The sequence below is a fragment of the Colossoma macropomum genome, unplaced genomic scaffold (assembly GCF_904425465.1).
Source record: "Colossoma macropomum unplaced genomic scaffold, Colossoma_macropomum, whole genome shotgun sequence".
NCBI lineage: Eukaryota > Metazoa > Chordata > Actinopteri > Characiformes > Serrasalmidae > Colossoma > Colossoma macropomum.
In genome coordinates this window covers 26,437,266-26,460,878 of record NW_023494801.1, presented here as the reverse complement: position 1 = coordinate 26,460,878, position 23,613 = coordinate 26,437,266, and the positions used below count along the sequence as shown (strand labels likewise).

The window sequence follows — 23,613 nt, the reverse complement described above, 5'->3', positions numbered from 1 at the left end:
CAACTGATTTATCTGTTGGTTTAAGGAGGCCATAAATACTGCAGCTCTTTAATAGGGCGCTAAAATGCAGTCGTACGGTCCGGTCCGCCTTAAATCACAACCATCCACTGTCAGCCCTAAACACTTTAGAATGGGTTTGGTCAGCGTAATGAGGGGCATGGATGAGGCAGACACCCGACCCACGTTGTGCCCACACACACACACTCACTCGCACACAGATGCTTGTTTTCATACAATGTCAGGACTTGGGGTCATACATTGTTCTCTAATGCATTACATATGTAAGTATTTATATGTCATAGTAAAATGTCCTGTATGTTTTATAAATATGTATGTACCTATATGTATTATGACCTATATGTATTATACAGCACCCCTGGTCAAATTAAATGTTATGTTGATTTTATACGCGAATATAAAATTACTTTTAATATGTTAAATTCAGTAAATAAATAGCCATTTTGCACAAAAAGTGTATAAAAATATCATATTTATGTTTATTGTCAGTAGAGATGTAGAGTATTTTATTGAGAAAGTTAAGAAAATTTCATTTTACCAAGAAAGTTCAAACTTTTGTATATATATATATATATATATATATATATATATATATATATATATATATATAATAGAATGTCCCATTTGTGTCATCAATATAGTTAATTAATATAGTATATAATATAATATAATATAGTTATTATTAAATATGATATATATATATAAATATATATATATATATATATATATAAATATAATATAATATAAAAAAATATGAATATTACAGGTGATTCCAAATATTTGAAGGGTAATACATGTGTGTGTGTGTATATATATAGATAGATATATGTATATACACACCATTCCATTGTAAAATGGCTTTTTTATAAAGCACTTTAGAAGTACTTTTATTCAAAACAAAAAATAAAATAATTAATAAAAAAGCAGAACATTCTTGACCTGAAAATGTACAAAAACAAAAACAAACATACACACTCTCCTCAAACAGGCCCTATTGTGGTATAATCCATTCTGACTGGCCCCACAGGACACGCTGTAGGCAGCAGTATGAGCCTCATTGTGCAGACATGAAAAATGCAGACTCTCTTTCACGCTTCTCATCTGTGTTCTCTGCTCTTTTTGATTGTGTGATGTCCTCTCTAGTGTGGGCGGGGGCAGCGTGTGTGCGCGGTTAATGGCGCCATAACACAGTGCCGCGCTCTAGTTACTCACTCACTGGCTTCGATGGCCGCATGTTCCAAAACGAGCCTGAATAAGAGGTGACATCATCTCTGCAGGTTTGGACCTTACACCAACAACATGCACTCGGTGGCAGCTAGAGGTGGGAGCATTCAACGTGTGCATAACTGAGTCTCTGCATGTGTATGAGTGTGAGGTATGTGTGTGTTAAGTGTGGAGGTGTGCAAAGGTCAGAGATCAGTCAAGTCAATGGACTGTCCACATTGAGTCCAGACCTCAACATTATAGACCAACCAATCAACCAACTTCTAAGACTGAACTTTGGAGGTGAAAAAATAAGTCTCCCAAACAGAATGGAAGGCACAGAGTGGACACACTAAAAACTGAAAAAAATATATTATATTAATAAACATATATTTGCCTTTTTTGAAAAATGAATGGCCGTTTTGACTTGAAATGAAACAAATGAATTGTGGTTTTTGCACAGTGTGTAAAGGTGTGTGTGGTATATGTGCAGTGTGAGTGTGTGTGTGCGTATGTGTGTGTGTGTGTGTGTGTGTGTGTGTGTGTGTGCAGACAGAGGGAGGGTCACTCATTTCCTGTCCGCTGGACGTGCTCCAAGGCCGCTCTAACGAGCCAGCATGGATTTGGTAATGACCCCTGTGCCCTAGGAGGACATTCTCGCTGCTGTCCTCTATCCCTCCACTCTCTCACACACACTCGCACACGCTCATATACACACTCACACACTCCTCATCCACTGCTGCTCGGTCATTAAAGCGTCTCCCTTAAGAGGAATTTAGCAGGTAGAGACTCGGTCATGTCAATCTGAGGGATTCATCAGGGAGTCCATTTAAGAGTCGCTTACAAATGCAGCTTCATACTGAAAGCTCTATATGTGTTTTCATCTGTGTCCGTTAAAGGTGGGCGATATGGCGAATATACAGCATCAAGATACTGACTCGCAGATGTTTTTGTGGTATGTGATATGCATTGCAATATTCTGCATAGTTGGAATGCATAAAATGCCCAATAATAAATTATAATAATTAATAAATTCATAAGGAACCCTTTTCTTTACTAAGGAACCCTTGAAGAATAAGAGTAACTTATTCTTCTTAAGGGTCACCCCCCCCCCCGCAAGCCACTGGGGGTACACACTTGAAAACAATGGTTCTTCAAGGGGTCTTTAGTAAAAAAAATGGTTCTATATCTACCATGAACCATGAACACTCAAATAACCTTTTGTCTGGCTAAAGTGTTCTTCACGTTGTGAAAAGATTGTTCAGATTGATGGAGAATGTGCTGTAGAACCCTTTAGAACCCTTTATGGTGCTATATAGAACATTTTCCAAAAAGGTTCTATATGGAACTATCTGCAGCACATTCTCCATCAATCTGAAGAACGCTTTCACAATGGAAAGAACCCTTTAGCCAGACAAAAGGTTATTTGAGTGCTCATGGCTCTATATAGAACCATTTTCATTACTAAGGAACCTTCGAAGAATAAGTGTAACTTATTCTTCCTGAGGTCACCCCCGTGCCACTGGGGGGCTGTAAGTATGTACACACTTAAAAAAGATGGTTCTTCAAGGGTCTTTAGTAAAGAAAATGGTTCTAAATGGAACCACGAACACTCAAAGAATCTTTCGAATGATTAAAGGGTTCTTTCGCATGATTAAAAGGTTCTTCAGATTGATGGAGATGGTTCTATTCGAAAAGGGTTCTATAAAGCACCAAAATGGTTCTTCTGCTGTTACAAGCTTGACATCGTAACAGTAGAAGAACCCTTTTTGGTGTTACATAGAAACGTATTCAGAAAGATTCTACATGGAACAATCTACAGCACATTCTCCATCAATCTGAAGAACCCTTTCCTTTGATGTAAAGAACTCTTTAATAATGCAAAGGGTATTTTGAGTGTTCATGGTTCTGTATGGAACCACTTTCTTTACTAAGGAACCCCTGAAAGACCATCTTTTTTAAGCGTGTACTTTTAAAAGTATATATAACATTTATTTGTGCATTGAGTCCAGATATTTTCATATTTTTTCTTGAATTTTATGCCGATTATTTTACATTACTCTGCTAAATTCAGAGACCACCCTTCATTCATTGAATGCCTTTGGTATTATTTGGATTGTGAGAAGCCAAAAACGCAACCAACTTCTAAGACTGAACTTTGGAGGTGACATATTTAGTTGTTGATGCTTCTGTTTTATTTTCTGTTCAATCTGTTTTCTGCTCTTATCCTAAAGCTGGAAAATGAATGACTTGTATTTAATGGCCTCTGATATTTGCCCAGTACTGTATAAAGATATGTCCAGGGAAATAAGGCATAATGGACTGAAATCCAATCAGCTGCTTGTTACTGTGCAGTTTATTCACTATAGACTGGTTGTTGTTATTTACAGGCTGGTCTGAATCTTATTTTTTTTTTTTTAAATTAATAGTCAGTCAGTGTCAAGTCTGCACTGCAAATATTCAGAAAATCATATTTATCATGCAAATAGTGAGATACAATCAAATTGCCCACCCCTAGTGTACAAATCGTTGATTTAACCCCTTAAAATACCAGGTTTATTACATACTAAAGCTTTTTATTCAGTAACTACAGGGACTTCAGTGCAAACTGGCTGAGCTAAGACAGTATTCCTGATCCAACACCATGTCTCAAATCCAATAACGAGAGTAGAACTACTGTTCTCACTGCTCAAAATGTATGCAGTTATGAATACTTTATCTTATAGTGAAAACGGATGAAAGAACTGAGAGAATAGTGAAAGGCCAGCAGAGGAAGCAGAGAAGTACCTGCCTAGCTGTCTTTGTGTGTATTTATGCTGTATTACTTCCATACTTTCATTACCGGATCGAAATCGTTTAGGGTTTAAAGCTGGATGATGTCTCACAGAATATCACCAAGGTGATCTGACCATGAGTGTGTCCAAAACTGTACAGGTGATGATAAGCTCTTCACTGTGAGTACCTGTGTGAGTCTACAGGTAAGCGGCCATCCTCCGTTGCCTGGCAACCCTGCAGGAGAGACAGTAGTAGAAACAGGGGAAGGTGTTCTTACCTGTCGATGATGACCGGATCTGACGGCGTCTCGTTTCGGTTTCCGCAGCTCTTTTTGTCGCAACACCGACTGCAAAGAGAAAGAATAAAATAGTAATACAAACACAAGCAGAAATGTTTGCCTGATGAACGAATATTAATACATACACAAATAGCGCTCCAGACATCCTTAAACCCAGCTAGAAAAATTGGTACTATAGTGGTAAATGATGTCAAAGGGGAATTCCACCCATTTCCACCAAAATTTGATCATTCACTCAGTGAGATGTAAACAAAGTCATTCAGAGTGATTTGACGTGAAGCGGTTCATTGGAGTGGCTTACAGACTCACAGTGTTGGAAATGGGAACCAGGGGTCAATAGGTCAACGTAAATATAGCCATTTTATTTACAAAATGATAACCTACAGATCTTCAGATTTTTTTTAATATAGTAAAATATGTTTTCTTTAAGGACTATTTTGCCTTCAATACACATTCCATGTACCAATCTACCATTAATGGCTTTAAAAAAATATGTTTATATCTCAAAACTATCATAAAACTATATCATAGGCATCAGGCAGTGTATTCAGAACTATTTCTTGTAATACCTTCATGTTAGGTGGCTTTGAATATTGAACATTTTGGACGGTTCCTATCACACAACTTGGTTCACATTGTGCATAAATTTGGAAAAAATGGTGCAATGCCATTTTAAGATGGTTTATATTATTCAGATGTTATAATATCGGCACATAGTGTAGTTCTAAACATATGTAGTAGATAGAGAGTCGTAATTCACAACAAAAACACTGGTGTAATAACACAGCACATAGCTAAACAAACACTAGGTCTACAGTATACAGTGGTAAATTACCTGGAATTGCACTGATATAATAACATAGGTACATAAACTAGCACTTAGTATATACTTAGCACATACCATATAAACAAGGTATGTACTGTAGTACATACTGTGAGTATATACAGTGGTGAATTTACTGTAACTTCGCTTTTCAGCGCGGTTTCAGAGTTGTGATTCATAGTGTTCAGCTGTTTCATTACTGGTCCAGTTTGTCTAGTTTCTGCAGGTTTCATAACTCCTGCTCCAGTTCTTCTCAGGGCACTAGAGAGGCGGCAGCGTAGAAGCTGGGCTGAGTCTCTCTCAAGCTGGCTTCTGCCTGACAGGTCGCCCTCTCTCTCCTCTTGCCCCGTTCTCCAGCTGGGCTGGGCTCATGCCAAGGTCACTCAGCCAGCCTGTGACAGTTTGGACAGTGCCCAGAGATGTCCTGGTGCAGCGGCCGCGTCCCAAACGCCCCTCTCCGACACTGCCATCACCCCTGCCCTTGCCCGTGCCCTCGCCCCAGGCTGGCACCTCATCTGGTGGCATGTGGCTCCCCTAAATACGACTACCAACCAAACGCCTCATCCTTGGCCAGCCAAACTGCCGTTGCCACTGCTGTACCCCACTGGAGAAGCAGGCCAGGCTTTGGTTCCAGTTCAATTATTGTCATTAATTACAAACTATGGACAATTAATGTGTAAAGGGGATTGTATAAATACAGTCAGATAAAATATAATTGTGTAAAAGATATAATGGCCAGCACTGAACGATATAAAGTGATTGCTGTTAACGTGGATTCCCAGGCAGTTCCAAATATATCCCTCTTTATTGTGAATTTGACAAACAATTCACAATCAGGCCACAAATGCAAACTAATCAGTCTTTATGAATCATATTTTGCACTGTTTGATCTATGAACCACCCTGAAAACACCAACTTGGTCTTGTTTTTTCCTCCTTCTGTGTGTGTGACTGTTACCATAGAGCAGTGCCACAATAATTTATTCCCCCAGCTACTTGGACCCATTAGCAAAGTTCCAGGAGACCAATTAGCATTGGAAGCCCAATGGTGCGGCTGTGGTGACAACCTCCTCAAACTGAGAAAGAAGTGTTATAAACAAACTGGACCCCCAGAGCACCAGCCGGCTCCTCGGGGACCCCCTGGCCCCTCGCACACCAAAACAAACCTTGGCAGAGCGTCCGTAATACCGCCTTAATGGCGATCCCCCCGGGGGCGGTCCACACAGGCTAGCACTGGCCCGGGTAATGACGGTGACCCAAACCGCCTCAAAACAAATGGGATCCAACCTCAAGACTCAAGCCCAGGCAATCCAACTCAGAAGCCCGATCCAACCCAGCTTTTCCAGCTATGAGCAAAGAGGGACCACACCTCTCCAAAGCCAGCTAGCCAGTTAGCATCTCCCCACTTTCACACTGGGCCGTCCAGCAGTGGATTTACTTAAGGAAGGAGGAGGTGGATTTATGGCACAAGGCCACAGTATCACATCTGAGCTTAAATAAAACCAGCCTTTCAAAGCCTCCTGAGGGAAGATGATGACTAGAGAGAAAGAGCGATAAGGGGTAGCACAGATAGCTTGTTTGGATACCTGCTACCGATAAAGATGCAGAGAAAGTGAGAGAGTAAGAGACGGCGGAGGAGAGAAACTAGAGGTGTAAATTTCTGACCTCATAACAATTTGATTTGATTCTTTTAGAAACAGTTCAATGCACAATGATCCCAAATTTCACCATGATTTAATTCAGCCGAATTAGATTATTTTGGTACAATACTGAGTATTTTTCCAAAAAAATATACTGGATACTTAAATGTGGCTGAAAGATTTATTTACAAAATACACAGAAAATATACTTTATATACACAATATCCTTAGCTTATTTCTATTAAATAGCCTGAAACTTTTATTTTGTCCAAGAAACAGTACATTTTTGAGCAAATGCGCTTTATTATAATCAATCATAATTCATTCTAACATTCCAAAACCTGATGCAGTGGAATGACTGCCTTCAGATCAATGCTTCATGATGCATTGATTCACTTTTACGCCTCTCTGAGAAACAGAAACAGAAACAGAGGGAGAGAGAATGTCAATAGAGGGCTTGTTTTCAAAGGGCAAGTGTTGTAATTACCCAGACGGGCGGGTGGCGACTGTAGCCAGGGCTAGTGATTGGAAGCAGGGCCGTTTGGCTAAGGGACTCGCACTGCCTGGCAGTCTGCGGTCCATCCTGGCTGCGGAGCGGGCGGTCAGAGCCCAGAACCCACCCCCCCTCCACCTCCATGCCCATGCGCCAGGCTCTCAGTGCTACTCCTTGCCAGCTAGCCTCTGCCATGCCTCATTTGGTGATTTGGGGTGCCAGTTTCAAGCGGCGCGAATAGCTGGTGAGAGGACCTTGGACATCTACGGCCAACAGAAGCCTCATCCCATGACAAATCACTTCCTGCCTTTTCAAAACAGACAACAGTTGTCTCATTAAAAATCAAGTCTTGTGGTTCAGTCTCGTGGCTAGCTGTGTTAGCGGCTAGTCTGTAACACTGTGAGGCTAATTAATCAGTCAAACCCACTCTTTTAGTTTAATTGCTGCATGTTTACTGGCCTTAACCAATAATATTAATTGAAAATCATTGTTTTGTAGTTCAGGTGGCTAGCTTTGTTAGCACTAGTCTGTTATGTTATGTCAAAAGGAAATCCTTGTCCTATAGTCCAGTCCTGTGGCTACCCTGCTTGCAAAACCACCACAGGCCAGCATGTCTGGTCATCAGCAAAACCAACATATGCTGTGTTTGGGATGTTGCTATGCTGGTCAACCACTATGACCATGCTGTGCTAGCTGTTAGAGCTAGTCTGTTACAATGTTACTCTAAATGTTCAGGTAAACCCATTCTTTTAGCTTAATTGCAGCATGTCTGCTAGCTGTAACCAATAAAAAATGATTGTTTTGTAGTTCAGGATTGTGGCTAGCTGTGTTAGCAGCTAGTCTGTAACACTGAGACGCTAATTAATCAGTCAAACACTTTATCTTAGCTTACCGGCAGCGTACTCTGTTACACTGTGATGCTGATTAATTGGTAAAACTCATTCTCTTAGCATTATTATTAGTTGTAAACTGTAATTTTCATAGAAAATGTCATGTAGTTCAGTCTTATGGCTAGCTTTGGTAGAACTAGTCTGTTACACTGTCATGCTAATTAAGCAGTCAAACCCATTCACTAAGCTTAATTGCTGCCTGCTTACTGACTTTAATCAATAACATTCATTGAAAATCATTGTCTTGTAGGTCAGTCTTGTGGCTAGCTGTGTTAGCAGCTAGTCTGTACAACTGAGATGATAATTAATGAGTCAAACCCTTATTTTGGTTACCGGCAGTGTACTCTGTACACTGTGATGCTAAATAATTGGTCAAATTCATTATCTTAGCATATTTGCTGCATGCCAAATGGCTGTAACCTGTAATATTCATAAAAAGTCATTGTTGTACAGTTCAGTTTTATCGCTAGCTATGATACCACTAGTCTGTTACACTGTGATGCTAATTAAGCAGTCAAACCCATTCTCTAAGCTTAATTGCTGCCTGTTTACTGGCTTTAATCAATAACATTCATTGAAAATCATTGTCTTGTAGGTCAGTGTTGTGGCTAGCTGTGTTAGCAGCTAGTCTGTAACACTGAGACGCTAATTAATCAGTCCAACCCATTCTCTTAGCTGAATTGCTACATGCTTACAGGCTTTAACCAATAATATTCATAGAAAATGCTTGTATTGTAGTTCAATCTCGTGGCTAGTTGTGTTAGCGGCTAGTCTGTAACACTGAGACATGAATTAATCAGTCATAATTGATTTCGTAGCTTAATTGCTGCATGCCCACTGGCTTCAACCAATAATATACTGGATTATTGATGATAGGTAATGTGTTTTAGCAGGACAACAGCACTTTCCACGAACTGCCAATGTTATTTTAGCTGTATTCAGCACGATCTTCGAGTATATGTGTGTGCGAGTTAGTTATGGGTGCAGAAGTCTTCGCCAGGGACCTGATAAAGAGTGCTATCACCTGGGAGAAAGAGAGAGAGAGGCAGGGGAAGCATGTCTCATCTCTCTCTCATTAGCGAATGGAAACACACCATTCATCAGGGGACGGCTGCTAATAATCACACTCAATCACGTAATGACCGCCTCAAAGTGAGCCGTCATTATGGAAATGGATCCTGTATCAAAATCATCTTGGAGGGGAGAGGCAGGTACTGTCAGGAGAAAAACGGCACCGAGAATTCAGCGCCCGACGCTTTGAGGTTCATAATAAAAGGTTATTTTGGCGGCTAAGTGGAGAAATCCATTTAAAAGGGAGAGACAGTGGTGAGATTTATGTTTAGCAATTTAGGGAGGCAGACAGACTCACTCCAGCAATGGACAAGATTAGCGATATCCACCTCCAACATTCAAAACGTGCTGAAATCCCAATTATGGTTATTACAATTCCACAGACGATACCGTCATATTTAATGCCATGATGTTTAATTCTGAGACAAAGTTTCAGCAAGTTTCTGTGACAAAAGTGAAGCAAATTCACTTCCCATGATACAATTCACCTTTTATAAGAGGTCTATACTTGAATAGAATTGTTATCCGAAAACTCCAGTTAGCCGTATGAATTGTTTATGCATTTCCATCAATGTATATGGGCTGTATTTTGACAGAGTAGATCATAGGTAGCCCGTATCATAATAGATCTTTGAGGAAACATGAATGAATTAATGTAATTTTACTATAATGTATTGTAGATAAATCACAAATTCTTGCAAAAGAAGCTTCCATTTAGCCTTTGTATAGTAACTGTTATCTATCCAGGGGCCCAGTAATGCTCAGGTCCCCATCATTTCTCCTTTTACATCAATATTAACACAGCTCTCGACCTTGGCCCCCGTGCCCAGGTCATCCAGCCAAGATCCTAGCATCTGATTACTCCCCCTCCAATTACAGACCTCCATACCGGCTGAGTCAACTATGGATATCTCCCCTGACCCCCACTGGCCAGGCCTCCAGCTGACAGACCCACCATGAGTCCATAATTACATGGCATTAAAGACGAAGGGTGCTCTGTAATGAGCGAAAACCTGCAGGACCACTCAGTGGAAAGCGGCACAATCACATTGGTCCACATATGGAACCCTGTGGCACACCCATAAGCTGCATGCTAAAACCTGGCTTTCTACAGCCAAACGAGACATATAAATAATCTAAAGCCTAGGTTTGAACAATTATAATAACAAAAACAACGTAAAGTGTATGCCCTTAACTAACAATTTTAGAAACATAACTTATTACTTTATTCTAGACAATGATAATTAAATGTGGCTCAAAATTTTATGTGTGAAAGATGTTATAGTGAACAGGACCAACCTGCACATGATCTCGTGGGTGAGGAGAACGCGGCACATCTCTGGGTTCTTGTCCTGGCCTTCGTAAATGATTGGCTTTGAAAGAAAGAGAGAGAAAAAAATTGCTAGCGTTAAATAATCAACTCTGCAGTGGTAGATTCATACTTGAATAATGCTAATGTTGCGTGAATGATCTTTATCTCAGCCTAAAGTGGCCACACAGCTGATAAGTTAATTTAATTGTGCCTCTGCTGACAATTGGTCATTAGTCATGTTTTTGGGTGCCGCGAACACTGACAGCTTTAACATATGCTAAAAGCTAAATCTGGTCATTAGCATGTGGACGTATGGGGAGATCCAGGAGGGATCCCAGATTCATGCAGTGAAACACCCTCGGCCCTTAAGCTGCCAGATGGTCAGGCGGGCCCCTGAAATGGAGGCTTCATCCCAGGCATCCGTCACGGAGCTGACATAGCTGGCATATATGACGGATGACCAGTGCATATCATAGCAGGCAAGTAATCCACAATCAAATCCCTACAGGCTAAACGTCCAGTCGCACTACCTTTCTGACAAAATTTCACAAGTGAATTTACTTTTGTATCAGTTAAAATTGATGCAGTTGAAGGGTTTGCGTCACAAAAACCACATGAAATTAGTTGAAAATTTGCTTCAAGCACAGTTGGTGTTGGAATTTGTATCGTCAACTACTCTGGCTGTTTTGAAGGGGTTATCTTTGGACAGCAGATTCAAAATATGGATAAATGTCTAGGCAAGATATTTTGAGTAATTATTCCCAACTCTACCACAAATGAATACATAAAAGAAAGACAGCATGGACTGTGGTCAGTCGGGAGTCCAGTGTTTCCTCATTGACATCACAAAGTTGCATACCGCCAGTATTATTATTTATCAGTTTCATCTTTGCTGTTTCTATATGATCATATCTAGTAGGGGTCGATATAAATTTGAGCATAATAGATTAGCAACCTGAAAAAATGCTTGATTTGTGGTTAACTAACCAAAACTATTAGTAATGTCATCTATAAAGCCAATAATAAGAGTAAAACTTTGGAAATAGTGCAATACTAGTGTATATTGTGTATATGTGTATATACTTAGAGTCAGTGTATATATATATTTATTTTTTCTTATATATATATATATATATATATATTTGTATTTAAATTGTACAAAGGGGCTACACACCTATAATATTCACTCACCTTCGCACTTTTGTAAATGTGATGTGACAATAAATGTGATTTGATTTGATTTGAAACTGAACAAAAAAAAACAATAACACTAATCATTTATGCACATGGCAATCCAGTACAGACATGGCTGTATTATTTTACATTCACACTGGTATAACAAAATACTGCAACTATTCTATGTTCCATTAAAAGACATATCATGCTTTGCTTGTGTTTTATAGCCTTTTACTGACACCGCCCAAAAATAACAAATACAAAACACAGCTAGTATAGAAGATGCTAATACAGCATTTAAATATGTTATTATAGGAAAATAATCATACTATACAATCACATCATTCTATGCCTTAAAAAATTTATTTCCCATTTTATTTTTTTCCAGTCGGGGTAATTTTAACACTATAAAGTTGGTCAGTAGAGGAAGCAATGAATTCTCTCTTAACCTCAAACTCCACCTGCCAGCACAGCCATTGACCCAAAAGCCATTAAATGCTGTCCTTTTATTGGCTCATTACTGAAACATCTGCAGGAATTCTGGTGTGCTTCATGTAAATGATACGTAAACGAGGCACTGGTAGACTGGCGCTTGATTTCACGCATTGGGGCTGATTCATCATTTGTTGTTCGAAAGTTTCATGAATCAGACCCACAATAAAATCATTAAAAGTTGCCAAATCTGCCCTCTTCTTTATGCAACATTGATAAATAAGGGCTAATATCACCAACCAATGCTAATGTGATAAATCACTGCTTGCTAATTACACCAAAATGTTTATTCAGTGCTCATCTTGGAACCTTGGAACCTTATGACATCTGCAATTTCATTTGCCTTTGGACAATTGGTCAGAGTCGACCCAGTGCCCTGGGGTACAATACTTTTAGGATAACGACCACTTCAACATTATTGATCCGTCCGCCCCACCATCTCTGCTTCCACCTATGTAGGTCTCTGCTTCTTTATTAACATCCACCTAGTTTAACAGGCGAAGGGGGTTTGGGGGAGTGGGTTTGGCAGGGAGGGGAATGGGTCGATGTTTATATATCATCAGCTTTAATTCACATTACTAAAAGTAGTCCAACCAACCATACACCCTTATACAGTCTGGACATCAGAAATAAGGGGTGGGTCTGTGACCTGATCACATGGTCACTGGAGACGCATTTGAGACACATGGAAATGCCAAATGGCTATAAATCTCGCTGTCCAACTATGACCAGATCACTCAAGACAGATGTTAATACCAAGTGTGAACATAGACTGCATGCGAGTGGGTTCTGGTAAGGTTTTGGTTGAGTTTGGGTTTCAAATTTGCCACTTCCAGTAGGGCCTGTTCAGGTAAGGTCTAAAAGTTGCGGGTATCGCTCCGGTTCAGGCTTTGGTTTCTTGCCTATGCGAGCCACTAGTGTTTGTATGTGTATGTGTGTGTGTTTGAAAGCAGTAGGTAGGGGATTTTACGGGCCCGCATGTCTCTCTTTTGTTGTGCTGCGGATTACAGTCTCCAGTGTGCCGCCTCTGCAGATACATTAAGGCCTATTGATTGGTCTCCGGGGCTGATGCTTTGTCGAGGACCTGGTTGCCATATCGATCTGAGGCAGGCTGACACACCATGACAACAGGCCCTGCTGAGCCAATAGCAGGGATGGGCCAGAAGGGGGTGGGGCAGGGCGGGACTGGGGCAAGGAGACAGTTAGGGTCCATTTCATTATTGGGTGAAGAGGCACGGAGTGGAACTGGACGAGTCTAATGTCAGTGTGACTTTGTTTTGGAGAAAGTTCTTCAGCCTACTCCATAAAGTCCTCCCAGACGGCTTACACTTGTACCTACTCCAGGGAGCACAGGTCAGATGGATAATCAAGGGTTGTAGAACAAAAAATGTGCTGGAAGTCAAGGGTGGGGTGAAACTTGTTGGAGAAACTTCAGTAGGCTTCTCACATGTCAGCATCTACAGTGAAGGGGTTGACTGCCCTGGTTTTTTGTTGCTGTGCACACTCTTGTCACTGTTGCCCCAAAAGTTATGCTTATGTACAGCAATTCTGCATAAAGGTGTACAATTATAGTGATAGGAAACATGGGTCGCAATGTCTACAACAATATGGCTATTTTATTTATAGTCCAAAATGACCAGTGAATCAATGTGGTCAGGTTTTATGTGTCATGTTAATAAAATTATTGAGTGGTGCATCCTAATAAAAAAGGTTCCTCTAGGTGCTATTGTGGCCTAACAACACTCCTGCACCATAAATGGATTAAAAAAATATATTTTTTAGGTCAAATGCATATCTCAAAATATCATGAACAAAGTTTTAGGCTTTAGACAACATTTTAGTAACTGTTTCATATAACATCTTTCTGCAAGGAAGCTTTCGGAGGAACCAGACGTCTGGTTCCTATCACCACCACTGTGAACAATTCCGTTTCTCTTGAACAAAGTATTTCACATCAAACCACTCTGAATGGCTTTGTTTACATCTCAGCGACTAAAAATTGGTAGAATTCTCTTTCAGAAACCTGACGCAAAGCCTCTTCATGATCTCTGGAAGCTTCCTGATGATATCTTCATTTGCCTGGAGAGAAACTTGAGTGTATATCCAGAGTCCACTCACCTGTTTAGTCATGGAGTCTATCAACCGTACATACAGGTCCTGCTCTGTCCTGATGCCTGTAAAAATACAGGAAACAAATCATTCCACTAGAACCACTGTCCAAACTACTCATGCAAAACATAGCCAAGATAAGTTAATAATAATAAATTGTTTAATTTATGCTTCTTTCTTGTACCCGAAGTCACTTTACAGAAGCATTAAACACTTTATATTTGTACATCTCGCACTTTATGTGTCCCAAAATAAAACTGAACTTCCGAGTTCATTCAAAGGGTTTAGTTCATGTATTTTATGGAAGAATACCAAAAATATACTTTTCTGTATATTTCAAATGTTTATTTTTAAAATATTAAGATAAGTAATACTTAAGTATTCAAACATTTCTTGAATGTAATTGAAGTAAATACAACTTAGTTATAACAATAGTTATATTAGTTATATTAGTTATACAAAAACTGGTATATATATGTATATATATATATATATATATATATATATATATATATATATATATATATATATATATGTACACTTAAATTTACTTCACTTGCCAAAATCATTAAAAAAACAGCCTCAAAAATGCTAAACACTAAATGCATTTAATATATATTTAATCATAGCTTAATTACAATAAAAATACACTTAATTGGTCATAAGTTGTTCCAAAATAATACATTGAGCATGTTTTATGATATGTTTTAACTGTAAACAACAAAAGTATGTACTTTTCACATTCTATACACTTTTAAAAAGTACACTTAAGTGCATATTTCTTTCTGAGGCTGCTCAGATAGGAGCTTGGTTTCTGTGCTCCATTCATGTAAACTGAAACAAACCACCTGAGTGCAAGTCTAATTCTATAAAAATAATCATGAGTAAGAAGATATATCTTCTAACTGAGCCTTTCAGAGAACATATTTGCTGTATTATAACCCGTGTGAAGTTTGTGTATAATGCTTGCGCAGTTTGCCTGTCATGCTGCTAGAGCCGTTCACCAATTCCCCCCCTTTTAGCAAAAACAAACAAGGTGCAGCACTGCAGTTTATAAAAATAAATGTATTATTTATGGCATTCCCGCCTTAAACCTGCGAGAGATGGAGCTATTCCCCACCCCTCGCTGTCTCTGCACATCCACACACGGACTCCATATCCATCTTTACTCTCTATTAGCATCGCTCCATGGAGGAAATCCCTGCAGGAAAGCAGAGGAGTGGGGCAGAGAGGCCTGCTGGGAAGGCTACCCACATGCTAATCTCTCAGCAGGACAGTGCAAATGACATTCACACCGGCTCTGTTCTTAGAGTCAGTCTGGCTACACTTCATATGTATGCAAGTAGTGTATATCATTCAAATTTGCAACTGGAGTGTGAACCACTATGTGTAATAACAACAAGTAATGTTTGATTTTAGCAAAACTGCCACTTTCACTATCAGCAATGAGATAAAATAAAAGGGAAGCATGTTTTATATTGTCTGCAGCTCATATTGAAGTCTTAAAGGCATTAGAAAGCTGAGGTGGGGGCAGATGTTCTCACTGAAAGCTGAAATTTGGTCCATCAGTGCCAACAAAATCGCTATATACACTATTACACTATTTATACTACTGATTAGCAATGGGTAAAAAGGTAGGGCTTGTTTTTAAAAGACTCCAAGTTCTCTCAAATGCTGCACTGGAGCTAAAAAGACTGTAGAAAACTGAGGAAGATGTTCCCATTCAAAACTAGAGTTTGGTCCATCAATGTTTCTTCACAACAAAAAGCATCGTTTACACTATTAGTAATGGGTTTAAAAGTCTTTTGAAAAGACTACAGGTCATGTTGAATGCTGCAGTGGAGTTAAAAAGGCTTTAAGAAACCAAGAAAGGGGGCAGCAGTTCAAAACTATGGTCCGTTTGTATATAATCCCAATGAAAAGCATTAGCTATTAGCAAAATTGCTATTTATGCTATTACCAATGGGGAAAAAGAATATGGGCTCTCGAGTGGCACAACTATCTAAGTAATTGTCGAGAGATTGTCTACCTATTGTCAGGATATCCCCAGTGAAGCCATAGAAGCCATCCATGACTTTGCTTTCTCTGAGTTGGTAGGATGGCCCACCCTTCTGTTGTCACTCAGTGTAATGTTAGCCTACATGCTAGGTGACGTAACACAATTGACAGTAGCATTCTCCTACAAGAGCATCGAAAAGACCATTGAAGCTGCATTAATTGGGAGTTAAGGGGTCCTTCACGTGTCTCAGAGGAAGCCCATGGTAGCCTTCACTCTGTTAGTGAGCCAGTTAGCATCGTGCTATAGCCCTAGCTGGCAGGTATAAGCTGGCCATGACTAAATTAGGCGGGAACATTTGATAATAAGGAGTTGTGTCAATCCAATGAAAAGCTCCAACAAAAACTTCAATACTAGTGTATTACCATTAGCATGAATGCTAGCACTAGAATGACATGGAAAGGCCTCTTTATAGCATCTGTAGCTATACATTGAGCCGTTGAAATGACAAAATTCAGGTGGGTAGGGAGTCGATTACAAACTGGAAGTTGTTCCGTCAGAGTATGATCACAATAAAAAAAAATCATGATTTATGTTAGTTTATTAGCAATAAGTTTTAATATTAGCAAAACAAATGGGAAAACTTCTCATGTGCTACAGTTTTGGGAAACTGAGGGGGCTGATACTCTGATTCTCAACTGAAGCTTGGTCCATCAGTGTATGATTACAGCTCTAAGCATTAGCTGTTATCACAATCACCATTGAATCTAACAGCAGTGGGTAAAAAGAAAGGGGAAGCCCACTTTATATCATCTGCAGAGCGCTAAGCGAAGTTAAAAAGGCACTGGGAAACTGAGTAGGGGGGCAGATGTGAATAAAATCACGAACCACTCACAGCATAAACAGATGGAGTCCTCAAGCGCTCTTCCAGATGTGCAGAGACATATTACAGCGTGGAGGTTTTCGCTTTGCTCTGGAAATTGCCTCAGTTAGCACTGGAAGACTCGACGGTTTGTAAGGGAAGACTTACCGTTACTGTAGAGGAGCTGTAACCTGTAGTGGATGCCATTGTTGGTCTTTTCGCCATTATATTCCTAAAACAGGAGGAGAAATAGAAGGGAGATGTCAGGAGCTGGGCATTTCTGTCCTTGTCCATTATATCTGTGGATTGGAAGGGCCTTAATCAGGATTCCTTGGCCCAATCTCATCACCCCTCGCCCCTACCACTTAGCCCTTACAACTGTGAAACTAGGGGTAGGGAAAAATTACAATAACCATTGTATTATCTTAGCTTTAATGTCATTTCAATGTATTATGGCCCTTTTCTTCATAACAAGCAAAGAAAATTGCTAATAGTACGTTGGTTCTCGTTAGCTAGCTAGCTAAATTTCCCATTCCGCCTTAAATTTTGCATTCATATTTACATTCTGGTGCCTCAGACGTCATAACTGCTGCACCATTTAAGGTGGAATGGGAAATTTCGTACAAGAAGCTGGCGAATAGCTGACTTCAGCTTTATATAACTGAAGAATTAGCGGTGGGCAATAATAAATAATTGCCCCCCCCCACCCCCCCTTTTTTGAAGGCCCAGTATCAATGTTCATATCACAGGATTCATTGAGTGCAGGTTTGGATTTGGTTATCAGCTCTCATTTCATATCAGCTACTATTTCTAAATGTTTGCATTCGAACAAAATATACTTGAAATGCAAGTCTGTAAAAATCTCCTGATGCAATTACATTGATAAATAAAACTAATTAAATGCCGGAAAGCTGAGAACTCAGCTTCATCAATGTCCCTGCAAAAGCAATGTATATGTTTAACCTATTTAGGTCAATCTAAAAGCATATGGCAGGTATTTAGTAAGATATGAAATCAAATGATGAATCTTTCCTTTTCGTTTGTGGTCACTGTTCAGCTGCTGCCTGTTAGACTGCATTTGGCTTCAGTTATGCTCAGTTTGACTGAAGTTGAGTGTTACATCCTGCCGTCATTCTGAGCTCAGCTGGACTTTCAGGTTAAGAATTGACTGGTGTTGTGTTTTCCCAAGATTTTAATCTACATGAGGCACATCCTAAACGTGTCTCTTTCATTTTCTCTACCTCTCTTCACTCGCTCTTTCTTTAGTTTTGCTACATCCTCCTCTGTCTCTCCACAATGCCCTTTCTATCTATCCATTCTTTCTATCTATCTATCTATCCATTCTTTCTATCTATCTATCTATCTATCTATCTATCTATCTATCTATCTATCCTTTCTCTCTGTCTATATTCTATCTATCTATCTATCTATCTATCTATCTATCTAACACTCTTTCTACCTCTCTCTGTCCTTCTCTCTCTGTCCTTCTCTCTTCCCCTCTCCCTCTTCATAGCTCTCTCTCTCTATCACTCTATCTCTTTTTCTCTCTATCTCTCCATCACCCTCTCTCCATCGCTCTTTCTCTCTATCCCTCTCCACCACTCTGTCTATCTTTTTTTCTCTGTGTCCTTTTTCTCTCTCTCCATCACTCTATCAATGCCTCTTTCTGGCTCTCTCTGTCTCTATGTCTCTCTCCATCTCTCTCTCTCTCTCTCTCTCTCTCTCTCTCTCTCTCTCTCTCTCTCTCTCTCTCTCTCTCTCTCTCTCCCTCCCTCTCTCTCTCTCTCTCTCATTGCCAAGACTGATGGTGATGTCTTGGCAGTGGCCCAGACTGAAGTTATCGAGTGAGTCTATGGGGGGGGCTTGATTGGGTGGGGGGTGTTGGTGGTCCGGGGGTCAAGGCGGAGGTGAATGGACAGCGAGGACGGAGGAGTGACCGTGCCAGCTGGACACCATCCCACCTGACCGGGGGCGGAGCTGTTCTCTGTAACCTTTTACTGAACAACCCCCGACACACACACACACACACACACACAGTCACACGCAGCGGGCCTAGCAGGACTACCTCCTGACACACACAACACACACACTGCGCGGTTGGCAGGTAGAGCACATTAGCACACGTGAGAGCGAGCAGAAGGTGCTGAGAGTGGAGGAGATGATGCTTAATCATTTGTTCCGTTTAATCAGTTGCATGTGCTTCAGTGCAGTTTCGTGTTTTCATTTTTACCTGCTCCAGTAAACACTCAACAGGGTTGCTTCTCTTAAAAAACTGCAAATGTTGACAATAAATAAGCTAAATTACCCAATATTGAAACCATTAAAGCTCCAAGGAAACAAAATCTGTGTTTTCTTTCAATTTTGCTGTTCTGGACAAACAATAAACAGATCAAATCTCCTGTGAAAAACTTTCTAGTGTCCATTAAATGGTCAATGGAGCAAAATTCTTCTCTGCTATGTAAACTGGGCAGCCCTTATCTTGGGTAGTGCTAATCACATGGCTGATGTGGCTTCCCCCGCCCACACAGCTGTAAAAAAAAAACATGCTCCCTGTTGGTCTCTCTGTGTCATGGTCAGGAAATGTACAGAGAAAAAGCTAAAAACCAAGCGAAAGCTAACCTAGCAAGCATAACTGAGCTATCTAAGTAGCTCTGTCTGGCTGTCGTCTGTCTGTCCATTTGTTCACCTGGCCACGCCAGCATTTCCTGGATGCACATCCAGCAGTAAAGTGAATAAGAACTTTACCTTCTTTAAGATGTCCTAATATAAAAGCTGGACAATGAGTATGTTTGTATGAGTATATTTACATAACATTTTCATCATGAGTTTATTGGCTGGTTTCAAAGCAGAAATCCGATTATTGCCTGATTCATGTAAACCCGAGTTTCCCATTATCTGATGACTCAAGTCCATGTAAATGTGTTGATCGAATTACTGACAAAATCTGATTTTCTGCAGTTATCAGATTATTAAATGCATGTAAATATACTCAGTGTTTTAATGAGCCATAATACTGCTTGGATAAGTAGAGTAATTTCCCCTCACCTGCTCTGTTTTTAATCTGTTTTTTGGGTTGTAGCAGGCTGGGAGGTTGGGCTGAAGGCTGTCAATCATGCACTTATCAGAATATTAGGCCACACCCAGATAGTTCTCAGATAGGTCTAATCAGCTATAAGTCAGCGTTTATCAAATTTCCAGCTTGTTTTTTTTTTCTTTTGCTTTGCTAGGTGTTTAAAATGACACTCAAATTTCCTACCAAACAAATATTTTTCATATTTTGATGTTTACTGGTAAAAGGTGATTCAGAGTGGAGGTGTGAAATGCTCCATTCTAGACAGTCAGAACTGTTCACAATGGTGGTGACAGGAAAGAGACATCTGAAGAGTTTAATGCTCCCTCACAGAAAGTTATTATGCTATGAATACATTGCCTGATGCCTGAGACACTCTTTGCGGTAGTTTTGAGATAAGATTTTGGCCTGGAATTCACAGTGGAGAGGTACAAGCAGGGTAAATAGCACTCAAAGAAAACTTTATTTTAGATCTGCCACTATTTTACATCAACATTACATATAAAAGACATATCGCTGCTGTCAGAACAAAACTTTGTATCTCTGTGTTTTTCAGTTTTTGACACAATTTGAAAGTACCTGTTGTCCTTTACATTGTGTGTAAATTTTATGATGAATGGACCAAAAGAAATGACCCAAAATGACTTGGAAAAAAGTCTGGTTCCATTGACTTACATTAAAAGTAAAGTATGTTTTTTCCTTCTCCTGTAAAGTTATCAATTTTGGAGATAAAGGTTTTTTGTTCCGACAGTAGCGATATGTAAGTTTACTGGTGGTTCTGGATAGTAAATAAAATGGCTGTATGTATGTTGTAGGCAAGGTTCCTATCACCACCACCACAAATGATCCTAAAAAAGAAGAAAGAAGCTTAACAAACTTCATTTCCTCTGATGATGCTGGATGTATTAAGATACTGCACTGCAATAGAGAAGTCAGTACTTGGAGTTTTGGGCCTGATACTCTTTTGTGAGGCTACTTTTGCTTCTACTTCAGTAACTGGTTATTAAAATAACAATATTTTTACTGAAGCATGGGTGTAAACGTCTTTACATATCTCTGGTTTGTAAAAGAAACTTGTAAAAGAACAGTAAGAGAAAAAAAACAATAAGACTGAAAAAACACAAAAAATAACAACTGTTTGTGTTGGGATAAGTCTTGTGATAATCTAAATCTACCAATTTCTCTTTTTGATTTTTTTTTTTCTTGCAGTATTTTGTCCTGGTCTCTTCGCTGCCCCCTACAGGCTGCTTTGTGTACTTCTGCTCTAACACATACAGTGGCATGAACACATTGCTGTAGCATAAAGACAATAAAACTCAGCAAAATAGATTAATTGATTAATTAAATGCAAAACTGGGCACTCTTAGAAAAAGAAATAAAAAGAAAAAAGAAAATGCCTCAAAAATGAAGCATTTCAAAAAAGGCTATGCACATTATAAATAATGTGAATTGTAGTTCCCTCTAAAAATACGGTGTACATTAATTTGAACTGTTAATAAAATACAAATGCATCTTTACAGAGGGTGGCTGTGAAAATGTACATCATCTATGTAATAAGATAGTAATAACTATGTAATGTCTAATGTATAAAAAGAGTTAACAAAGTACAGTTGATTTGTTTAAAATAATACGTAATTGGAGTTATAAAAGAAATGAAATGTCAAAATGAATTGCTTTGGTTGCTTGTAGGTTTGATGCAGCCAAACATTCCAGCCAAAGGTCCAGAATATATCATCCATTTCCACCTTTGACAATATTTTACGTCCGGCCTGCATTCCTTCTCCCACTACAACCAACATGTTTTGGCATTCTGGTGTTTTTGCTACTCACTTTGTCCTTTTCCACAAAGTCCACGTAGGAGGTCCTCTCGATCTCCACAGGCTGACCCTGCCGGTCATACAGAGCCAGCACGAAGTGGAAGAAGTTGGACTTGCGCAGGTTGGAGGGAGGCTGCTTCTCATAATGAGCCCGAGCCAAACCAACCCCACTGTACGGAGAGAGAGAGAGAGAGAGAGAGAGAGAGAGAGAGAGAGAGAGAGAGAGAAAGAAAAGAGAAAAAATTAGTGAGCAACCTGTAGTTCAACACACTGTGAAAAGACTAATATTATTCAAGTATTCATCTAAAGACTTACTAATCAATAACTACTATGAAACTAAGAAGTAACTATGAGGAATTTAAAAGCCTAAAAAAGGATTTTGTTTTGTTTGTTTGGTTTTGTTTTGTTCAATTAATCACTGTTTTCATTGCCATGTTACTTTATACCCATGTCTTTAACCACTGCAACCATCTTTCTGTTAAAAATACTATACCAGCATATTCTTATTGTATTTGGAGTGTACAGTACAGAGAATTATTATTATTATTATTATTATTATTATTATTATTAGAATGATATGGAGAGGGAAAGAAAGAAAGAAAGAAAAAAAGAAAGAAAGAAAGAAAGAAAGAAAGAAAGAAAGAAAGAAAGAAAGAAAGAAAGAACAGAAGAAAGAAAAGACAAAAAGAAAAGATACAGAGAGAGTAAGAAAGAAAGAAAGAAAGAAAGAAAGAAAGAAAGAAAGAAAGTAGTAGGAGTAGTATTAATTAGTATTAATAATAATATTATTAGTATTAATAATAATAATAATACTTTCCATTGACACCTGTCAGCTTCTCTGTTCCTAAGACTCCAGGTTTATTGTGTTGTTGTTATTGTTATGTACAGATGTGTGTTTGTATTATGTTTGTATACTCATTGATTTAGAACAGTGCGCTCAGTGTGTGAGTCTGAGCTCTGATCAGTCTGATACACAGTGAGAGGAGAAAGAACACACAGTGAGTGGAGACGTTTCGGAGGGAAGAAAAGATTTTTGCTTTGTATAGGTGTGTGTGTGTGTGTGTGTGTGTGTGGGTGGGTGTGCTCCATGCTCTCTTTTGTGCCCTTCTCCCCTCTCCACCACATCAACAATCAGACTTTGGCCCCCAGAAGGCTCCGTCTGCTTCCTCGGCTGACGGGCGCTGCTGGGTTTCGGCTCGTTTTTGGCAGGCGCTCTGCTCTCCCCTGACCTGTCAATCAAACTCACTCCTCTCTCAGGCCCGCCTCCCCCGAGCCCGGCCAATAGAAATCCTCCAGCCAACCCGACGTCCGCGCATCAGCATCGATCAGAGCTTTAGGGCGGTCCAGAGAACCACACACACATACACACACACACAAACACACACACACACAAACACACACGCACAAATACACACAAACACACACACACACACACACACAAACACACACACACACACCTACTGCAGCTGACAGCAACACTGACCAGATGCAGAGAGAGACAGAGAGAGAGAGAGAGAGAGAGAGAGAGAGAGAGAGCGAGAGAGAGAGAGAGAGAGAGAGAGGAAGAAA

The 23,613-nt window shown here is 39.6% G+C and overlaps 1 protein-coding gene across 3 annotated transcripts in view; it reads right to left on the bottom strand.

The window, feature by feature from the left end:
• The window catches only part of LOC118821202 (transcription factor COE3), a 179,877-nt gene that overhangs the window by 136,223 nt on the left and 20,041 nt on the right, over positions 1-23,613 (bottom strand). For all 3 annotated transcript variants that reach the window (XM_036589703.1, XM_036589705.1, XM_036589704.1), the window contains exons 2-6: positions 22,058-22,214; positions 17,326-17,389; positions 14,309-14,364; positions 10,510-10,583; positions 4,274-4,342 (exon numbers count right to left, since the gene is read on the bottom strand). In XM_036589703.1, the coding sequence (XP_036445596.1) occupies positions 4,274-4,342; positions 10,510-10,583; positions 14,309-14,364; positions 17,326-17,389; positions 22,058-22,214 (420 nt within the window). The remainder of the gene's footprint in view (positions 1-4,273; positions 4,343-10,509; positions 10,584-14,308; positions 14,365-17,325; positions 17,390-22,057; positions 22,215-23,613) is intronic.